This window comes from Nyctereutes procyonoides, unplaced genomic scaffold (genome assembly GCF_905146905.1).
Source record: "Nyctereutes procyonoides isolate TBG_1078 unplaced genomic scaffold, NYPRO_anot_genome, whole genome shotgun sequence".
Lineage (NCBI taxonomy): Eukaryota > Metazoa > Chordata > Mammalia > Carnivora > Canidae > Nyctereutes > Nyctereutes procyonoides.
Window position 1 is genome coordinate 31102923 of NW_026575121.1, and position 9990 is coordinate 31112912.

The 9990-nt window shown below is 40.0% G+C and overlaps 1 protein-coding gene across 2 annotated transcripts in view; it reads left to right on the forward strand.

Annotated features, from left to right (window-relative positions):
* Positions 1-9374, forward strand: part of SLAIN1 (SLAIN motif family member 1) — a 58500-nt gene extending 49126 nt beyond the window's left edge. For both annotated transcript variants that reach the window (XM_055335581.1, XM_055335582.1), the window contains 3 exons: positions 2726-2881; positions 6312-6594; positions 8283-9374. In XM_055335581.1, the coding sequence (XP_055191556.1) occupies positions 2726-2881; positions 6312-6594; positions 8283-8358 (515 nt within the window). In that variant the 3' untranslated portion in view covers positions 8359-9374. The remainder of the gene's footprint in view (positions 1-2725; positions 2882-6311; positions 6595-8282) is intronic.
* Positions 9375-9990: the final 616 nt, after the last annotated feature.

The following is a 9990-nucleotide window of genomic DNA, read 5'->3' on the forward strand; positions in this document are numbered from 1 at the left end:
TATTTTCAACACTTCTATATATATGAAAACTTTTATGGTAAATATTAGTTTGGAAACTTAGAAATATAGAAAACACAATTGATGTTCTAAATCATAGCACAGAATTCTTTCCCTGGGCCTTGTTGCTGCTTAAATATATATATAATCAGAGTGATTTAGTCTTGCACTGATATAGGCTCACTCTTCATGCCAGTTACTGTGATGTTCGAAGATCTAGATGTCAGGTCTAAGATTTACCTTTCTCTCATTTATCCTACCACAAACCCTCTGCAAGCATACATATAAATAATACTTGCCGGATGTATTAAATGCCGGCTGCCTGGGGTTAGGAATTTTAACTAAAATTTGGGAATAGGAGACTCAAATGGTTGTTAAAAATAGGCCTTAAAGATAGGCCTCCTAAAGGAGATAATGAGGAAAATGGTCAAGAAATCAAACAGTCATTGGCAGTACTTGAGCATTATTACTCTAGAAATATGCACAAGAAGTAAGGACATGGTGGGGAGTGGTAGATAACTCAGCTTGGAGGAATTTCGCTAGATTGATACAATTCTTTTTGGTCTCCTATCCTAGCTCTCTTTACAATTTCTCATTATACTTTCTTATTGTTATTTTATAAGTAAACATACTTGCTTAATTTTCTGTCTTTTCCCTAGACTACTCCAAGGAGGCAAAAATTGCTGGACAGGCCACAGGAACTGTGTATAAGTAATGTAGAAAGGGAAAAAGAAGAGATGAGTTTGATTTTTCCCTTGGACACCTTTTGGATTACTGTTCAAGTACATCATTTGTTTTCTGATTTAGCTTGAAAGAAAGTGATCACAAACTTGAGTGTCCTGATATGTGTCTATTACTGCTTTAGGACACATACCAATAAAAATAAATTATCTTGGACAGTGGGGCATGTGTGAAAAGCATGAGATATTTTATAATAGTTTGTGGTCCTCTGAAGTTCAAGATGTATCAAAGTTTCAAGACGTTCTTTTTCAATATTTAATTTATTTGATGAGGAGAAACAAGATTTAACGTTAAATATATTTTAGGTTTTCTTCTTAGGATTGATAATGGAAGAAAGATCGAGAAACCCTGGTCTATCTAGACTAGAAAACTCAGAGTCAGGAACTGTTCCTGTAGTACACTGAGGTATCCCCAAAATTTTCTACGGTGCCTGGCATTGATTATGTACACAGTAAAGTCTGGTGCCCTCGTTCATTTGTTCATTCCACAAAGTGGGGAAACGTGGCCAAGTGGAGAGACCAGCATGTGACAGATGCAAGAGTGTGTGGCACATTGGGAACCTGATGTATCCACTGTGGTAGGCAAGTAAGCTGAGGGGTGGGAGCAGCAGGAGATAAGGCTGAGAAAGGACAGGAGCCTGTACCTTGAAGGGTCTCATGTAGGCCATGCCCAGGGGCTTGGGGCTTTCAGATGAAGGTGGGAGAGTAATTGGAAGGATTTAAGAGGGTGACTGGGGTGTGCTTGTGCTCCAGGAAGAGTGGAGCAGGTTGTGTGAAGGATGGGTTGGAGGGATAAGAGGGTGCTTGGAGACCCATTAAGGGGCTTTTGTGAAAATGTGGGTGATAAAACAATGAGGCCTGAACCAGATTCAGTGGAGGATTCATTAACTGTGAGGCAGAACGGACAGAACTGACAGGACTTGGGGGCGAGGGTATAGAAGAAGGAAGGTGAATGGGAGGAGATGGCCTCCATTTCCAGATGAGGTGACTTGCTGATCAGGGTGGAGCCAGCAGGTCCCAGTTAAGAGTGGAGGAGCTGTGTGTTTTGTACTTGAATGGGGGTTTTGGCTTAGTGTTCAAATAGATCCTTTGTTTTCTGAACTTGAGTGAGTGACCTGTTACATGCACATTATTAGTTTGGGGGCATTAGTTTGGGGGCGGTGTGTGTCTCAGGGCTGCAGTCTTGCGTTGAATTACCAGCTCCGCGGCCCCGGAGATCTGTGGGCGGCCCTCTGCTGCCGCTTAGTGGCAGAAGCCGTCTCTGAGAGCTTTAGTGGCATGCTCCTAGTTAAAACTTTCCAGAAGTTAATGGGGGTCATACTGATGTGATGAGTGGGTATCTCAAAACATATCAAGTTAGAATTTTAATAATTCCATTTTGATATGCTAGCAAAAGATAAAGTGTTGGTCTTGATTCTTGGAGGGTTTTTTTTGTTAATATGTAACAATTTATAGTGCTTTTTTTTAAAAAAAAAAAACTAAATTGTTGACTATAAAATTATTCTCTAACCTCACTTTGATACAGTTTTACCCACTTGTATGGAAACAAATAGCTAGGGATGCCAGGGTGGCTCAGCCGTTGAACATCTGCCTTGGCCCCAGGGCATGATCCTGGAGACCCGGGATCGAGTCCCATGTCGGGCTCCATGCATGGAGCCTGCCCCTCTCTCTGCCTCCCTCTCTGTGTCTCTCATGAATAAATAAATAAAATATTTTTTTAAAAAAGAAATAGCTAATTGATGAGCTAATCCCTGGGTCTTTTTATAGAACACTTTTTTTTTTAAATGGCTTATTTGGTAGAACCTTTCTGGAAATACCGAGTATATTCTTTATACAGAAGGTGAATTCTATGGTAGCTTGTTAGAGTTCATAACACACATGATAATTTTTATCTGTTATTCGGCATATTATCATTTATGTTTACTTTTGAAAGCTAGTATTTTAATTGGCATAAACCTTATGACCTTTAAAATTATTTTCTTTTCTAGATAAGCTCCGAAGAAGTATGCCTAATCTAGCTCGGATGCCAAGTACAACTGCTGTCAGCAGCAGTGCAAGTTCTCCAGTCACCGTGAGAAATAGTCAGAGTTTTGACTCGAGCTTGCATGGCGCTGGAAATGGGATTTCAAGAATACAGTCTTGTAGTAAGTATGACAATTTGTAATTTTTTTTTAGTAAGTTTTAGTTGTAACACAATTAGAAAAATATCTTACTCCATTTCAAGAATATGGCAAGGAAACTTGTTACTTTTTTTTTTAACTTCACTAGTACAATTTGGTATTTTCATCAGTGTATATATTAATGAATTAAGTAGCAGTAAATTATATTCAGTCTTCTCTACCCAAGAATAGCAGTAGACATACTACATGTTTGATTTGCTCACTTGCCGTATAAACGAAAATAACCTGTTTCCTTGCAGATCTGTCTTTTTCTAGCTGTATCTGCTTGATGCCTTTACTCTGAAGAAGGGATATTTGTTCAGTCTTGCTGTTACTTTGGCCTTATTTTTCGCCAGTCCATATCTTTGCTCCTCCCAACATGAAGTTCTATTTTAGTGTGTAAAGTAGTACTTATCTGCTCTCCTTCAGCTTACCACATAGTCTGCCATTCATTCTCTGTACGTTTTACGCTGCAGTGAGCAATGTGATGTGTGTGAAATCTCACATTCATGTGTTTTTATTCTGTGTGGGGACATGGTGGTTCCAGGTTCCCCCTCCCATTCTGACTCATGCAGTTTATGTGAGTAGTTGGGGTCAAGTCTGAGAACGACCCCTGGGGGGCAGACTGAGGGTCACAGTCCCAGTTAACAATGTGGCCAAAATGTGGGAGCCTGATGTGTCTTTGGAGTATGCTGGTGGCCAAGAATCATCAGCCAGATGTCTAAGTAAATCTACACCCAGAGTGGTTTGAAGCCCTTCTCCCTCGGAGCCAGTTTTGGGGCCCAAGTGATATTTCCCCTCCATGTGACAGTTTTTCATTTTGAAAGGACATTTACTCTGCTCAAGGAACTGTGCTTATCCAGTTTATGTCTGTTGTCTTGGTTCTGCCAACAACCCTGTGAGGCAGCTGTCTGTCCTTGTTCCCATTTTGCAGATGAGGAAACAAATCATGTTACCATTTACACAAGGCCACGCAGGCGAAGGAATAGAGCTAGAAATGTTCTGGTTACCCCGGAGTTTATGCTTTTAAGTACAAACATACTCTGACTCTCACAAGCTCTTCTCCTTTCTTTATGCAGTTTATTGCTATTTACCTTTATCCTGCAGCCAGACACCACACACTCTTTGAATGTTTGATGACCCTAATGGACCTCCCCCATAAGCCCCCAAAACATACCTAGGATGGATTCGATTTTTGGTGCTTACCTTTGTTTTTCAGTGTGTCATATTTTAAGGTCCTTATATTCATCTTGCATACTAGGTTATCAGCTCCCTCTGGGCTTGGGCCCTAGCTTGGATGATTTTCTGCACCCTGAACCTGGCATGCTGCCCAGTATTTAATGAGTTTGCAGCAAATGTTTGAATGCATGAGTAAACAAATGTCATAGGGCCATATCTTAGGGCTTGATCTGTTAATATTGGAATAAATGACTTGTGTAAAGACACAGAAGACAACCTGTGAAATTTGCTAATGGTGGGAAATGGAGAGCTACTATTTTATGTGAGGCATTGGGATAATTGCCCAGATTTTGATGAAATTTAAGGTAAGTACACAGTGCTATAGTTGAGTGCAAAAGTTGATAGTATTAGTGTAGAATGAGAGAATACAATTTTGATGGTAACAAATGCGGTAATGATTTGGAATTTGTGTTAACTCTGACTCCATGTTTTATGCATCATAGCTAAATTTATTCCTAAATGTCTGATTTTGTAATTTTTTATAGGTAGCATTCTTATAAGTTTTAGTTTCTACTTTGCTGGTATTTAGAGGTAGTTGATTTTTGTATTTTGATGTTGTATTCAGTGACTTTGTGAACTTCATTTATCCTGAATACAGAATTTGGAACATACTATACATAATGAGTGCATATGAACCCTGAAACACATTCAACAATGTTCACAAAACCCCAAACTGGAAATAACCCAGCCTTTCGTGATCAGGCACACAGATTGTGACATTCATATAACTGAATACTACATAGCAGTGGAAACAATGTGGTTGAATCTCAAAAACATGATGTTGAGTGAAGGAAGCCAGAGAACGTACTGTATAATTCCATTTGTATGAAGTTCAGAGTAGGAATAACCAATCTGTGGTGATAAAGCGAGAATCACTGTTACTATTATGGGAACATTGCATGGGAAGGGGGATGAGAGCCTTCTGGGGTGCAGGTAATATTCCATATCTTGGTGTGACTAGTGGTCTACATAAGCATGTGTGCACTTTGAAAATTGAGTGCTAGACTTAAAATTTGTGTACTTTATGTATATTTTTTGAGAAGTTGAGCCAAATTCACATTGAATTTTTAAGTTTAGACTTTTTTCTGAGCAGTTTTAGACTTACCAAGCAATTGAGAAGTAACAGAGTATCCATATATTTCCACCTATCCCTTCGTTTCCTGGTTTCCCCTATTAACTCCTTGCATTGGCTCATCAGGTGTAACAAATATACCATACTAATGCATCGAAACATTCATGGTTAAGAGCTACCTTTTTAAGGAATTATAGAATTGGTTGGAAAGGAACTTAGAGACTCAACTGAGAAGTTGTACTGTGTCACAAAAACCCGGTAGGATCAAAACTACAGCAGAATCTTGCATAGACCTGTTTGCATTGAGCTTTGACTACATGTGCATCAGCATTCCTGTGTACAGATTTCACGTAATATACACTTAAAACTAATCATTAAGGAATAATTCAAGAGACATTAAATAAAACTATGGACATCTTTTTTCTTTCTCCCTATTTTATGGTTAAGTTCAAAATCAGCTAAACTGTTTTAGAAAATGTTGGGTGTGTAAGTATATTGACACAGTTTTTAAGAGTTCTTACCCAAGGAGCTCTCTTCATTTTACAGATTTTGCTTTCGTTATCAAGGTAATAGTAGCACTGGTTGAGTGGTTACTAAGTGTCAGGCACCACTCAAAGGCTTTGTGTGGATTAACTCATTTACTCTTCCCACCAATCCTAGGAGATCAAATGCCATGATGAAAATATTTAACCTGTAATGAGCTGTTTGTAACCTATTGATGTCAGCTCTGTCTTGCTGTCATCCCTGTATTAATCGTCTTTTTTTTCCCCCATGCAACCATCAAGAAAATCCTAATGTCTTCCAAACAAGAAGGAAAAAATTGTCCTATAAGAACTCAGATGGTTCCATTTGTTAAAGGAAAGGAAGTTGTTGTTAGATGTAGCTTCTAGATCTAGTTAGGTGCTCAGAAACATTGCTGATTGACAGGACAGGAGATTCTTACCAAGAAATAGAATTTTCTAGTACTAAATCCTGCCTGGGACCCACATTTCTTTTCTCTGTATATTACCGTTCTGCCTTTATTGGTTTTGAATGAAAGGTGCATTTCCTAAAAGTTGGGTAGCAGTATAGGTGCCTCTCCAATACCTGTCCTTTCCTTTCTAGTTCCATCCCCAGGACAGCTTCAACACAGAATCCACAGCGTGGGACATTTCCCTGTGTCTGTGCGACAGCCTCTTAAAGCCACGGCCTACGTGAGTCCCACTGTTCAAGGTGGCAGCAGCATGCCCGTATCCAATGGCCTCCAATTGTACGCCAGCACGGGGATCCCCACCCCAAACAAGGCTGCGGCATCTGGGGTGATGGGCCGCAGCGCTCTTCCAAGACCTTCACTGGCAATAAATGGGAGTAACCTTCCTCGAAGCAAAATTGCACAGCCTGTTAGGAGGTAGGAACCTTTGTTTGCTCTGTAACCTCTTTTGCAGTTTGAAATTGGAAACTGCTTGGGAAACCATCCTCACTTTTCCGGTCTCTGGCATGCTGCCTGACTTCTGACCTCCTTCCTCTGGAAAGTGCTGGGGTGGGGGCGTCCCTTCCTCCCTCCTCACTTCACTCCCAATACACTGTTTGCTTTAGTCTACCAGGTAAACTCCATTGCCAGAGCATTAGTGTACTTTCCTTTCCCCATGTTAGGCGCAGGGCCTGTTCTCCCTCCTTCAGGACTTTGCCCAGGTGACCCCTCTGTCCACCAGCACAACTCCAGTGGTGGTTGTAACTCATTTCTTACCCTCCTCCTCCCCCATAGCATTTATCACCACCTGAGGGACTATAGACTGTCCTCATTTATCAGTTAATGGTCTGTTCTCTCTACGATGTAAGCTCATGGGGATGGCGGTGGGAGTTTTCACGAATATAAAACCCCAGTGCTAAGGACTATGCCTGGTACAGGATACAATTGTAAATACTTGTTGGAGCAATAAACTTTGATCAAAATAAGCAAATATATTAGGCACATGCATACTCTGCCCCCAGGTGTACCTGAAAAAGCACCTTAGTGATACTAAGCTGGGCCTTTGTTAGCTTATGTTGGTAAGTTTTGTATGGTCCAACTGGAATATTTTTTCTTTTTTTTGCTCTTTCAAATTCCAGATTTAGTTGTTAGGCACAGATTAGACAAGCTCAGAATCATGATGTACCTTTCTAGAACTGGATACCTTGAAGTGTTGTAGGTCAACAAGAATTCCATAGAAGTGGGTTGAGGATAGTTTGGAAGAGGAGACAGTGGAGGCAGTAACCACAGATATCTACCCCCGAGAAACTAGGCTCTAAAGGAGAGGAGAGGGATGGACCTAGTAACAGTATGAAAGGGATGTCTGAACAGTTTTTCCTTCCTTATGTGTCTGATTAGTTTCTGTTTCTGATTAGAAGTAACAGGTGCTCAGATGAAAAACAAATTCAGAAACTATTAAAAAAAAACATAAAAGTAAACAAAAGTGAACCCATAATCCTCTTCCCCAGAGAGAAAGCATTTTGTTACATGTTTAATAGATTCTGGCCTATTCTCCCCCTGGCTGAAAATGCAGACGTGGGTTATATTCATGCCGGAATAGAATCACATTATTTGATATACGTAGTTAATTATGATGGCTCCCTTTGTTCTGAGTAGGTCTCCAAATTAATCTCCCATAAAGGTGGTCACTGCCAGGCCCTAGGAGAGGATGTTTCCCCCAAACCTAGGCAAACGCGCAGGGTATTATTCTTTGTCGATTCTTTGCCAGTGTGATAGGGACATACTTATTTATAAGACTGACATTCTCTGCATGTGAATTTACTTTTTGTATTCAAGGAAGTAATCATTTGTTTTTAGACAGTTTATCTTTTTCTTTGATTTTAAAATACTTTGTCCAGTAAGGATACATTGCAACTCACGCACACACAACACGCACAGTGGTGTGCCAAGAATGGGATTTCCAGCCAGTGAGCATGGGGTGAGGGTCACCGCGTGAAGCCCTGGCACGCTCTGGGAAAGTGCTAGTAGGTTGTCCCTACTGGCGCGGGCGTGGAGGAAAGCAGCACAGAACAAGTGGCCTGCGATTCCTGGGAGTGTCGTAACAGTCTGTGTTTCTGTCTCTGTAGTTTCCTTCAGCCTCCAAAGCCTCTGTCTTCGCTCAGCACCCTGAGGGATGGAAGCTGGAGAGACGGTTGCTACTGATGCGGTTGCACGCGCCCTTGGAGCCCAGGAAAGGAGTGGAAATGAGGGTCGAGTTACCTAGCTGGCTAGGTAACCGTGAACGTCGGGATATTCTTTCCCTTTTGCATTTTAACATATTTACTGCATTGTTTTTCAACGGACCGAGCGCCAGAGACTAATGATTGCACTTAAATATTTGCCTGAGAGAATACCGCCCCAGTCTCACATCCGTGGCTGCGGTATCGTGACACTTAGATCTAGGAGGTTTTTGTAGAACTGCTATGTCCCTGAACACTTTTTTGAGAGAATTGAGATGTATCAATAATGCTTTCTTTGCCATGATTTTTTTTTACAGTAACTTGTTCCATATACTTACGTGTTCTAAACATCCTTCCCTTATGTGTTCTGTTTTTTAATACATGGCATATTTACAACTAGGTTCTATAATTTATGCTTTGAAATTTACTTTTTTATAGTTTACAGGAATTTTATTTTTTGTGCCTATTTCTTTTTACACCTACGTGAACCACTATGGAGCAACTTAAATTTTGTGCCATAAAAATATTTTTGTGGTAAGGTACTATTTTTTTAGCTCTAGGGATAGATCAGTGAAAATCCACCATACACTTTGAAAGACCTAATTTTATGTTGAATGAGCACAATATAAGCTGAAGCATTGCAAGGAGACAGCCAGACAGCAGTTAGATCGTCATGTCTTTTTCATTGTTAATTTATTGTCCTACATGGGTTTCAGATTTATAAAGGCATCACGGCTCATTGCACTTAATACCTGCAATGTTTGCTCCTGTACCATGATTGATTTTCAATACTTTATTACAGAGGATGAGAAACTGTAATGTTTTATTAACAATGCTTCTGGAAATGGATGCATTTTAAAGCAAATAAATCTTTTTGATAGACCTTTTACAAAACCCATTTGCACTAATGAATGCTTTCTTATGGTATATGACTTAATATTTGTTACTGTGTACACTGCTCTTTTGGAATGTTCAGAAATAAAGACTATTTCAGCAATATCAGGTCACGCATGAATGTGCAGCATGAGCAGTATAAATACCGCTTCTGTGTTTCACTATCATTGTGAAAGCAGTTGCTGTTGCTATGTTCTTGTGTAGAACATTTATAGCTAATGTTGTAGGCAAGGTGTTCACATTTCACCATTTCTCTAGACTACTCTTGATAAGGAATGGGAGGTTTTGGTTTTGCAGTGAGGTTTAGGTCCCATTTAGAAAGGCCATCGAAACTCAGTCTCTTGCCCAGAAGTTTACCTACAGATGAACACTGTCCATGGAGATTAACATTTCATGGGGTTGAATTTGAAGTGTTGTCTCCATATCAGCAAAATATTATTGTTACATCTGATAAATGTTGGAAAACTTTTCACCTGAAGGTACTATGGAAAGGTTAGGCAAAGGTTTTAATGTTAAATATTAAAATAGAAACTCACACATCATTCCAAAGTAATATTTGAACACTTCGTGAGGTACACTATCCTGGAGAGAGATTTCCTGTGCATTTGTCTATTCCAAACCACCCACTGTTCTCACCATTTACGAAATAAAGACACTGAGCCAAAGTGGCAAGTTAAAGCTAATAGTGAAGCTGACTTATAAATCCAGGGTTAGCTAATCT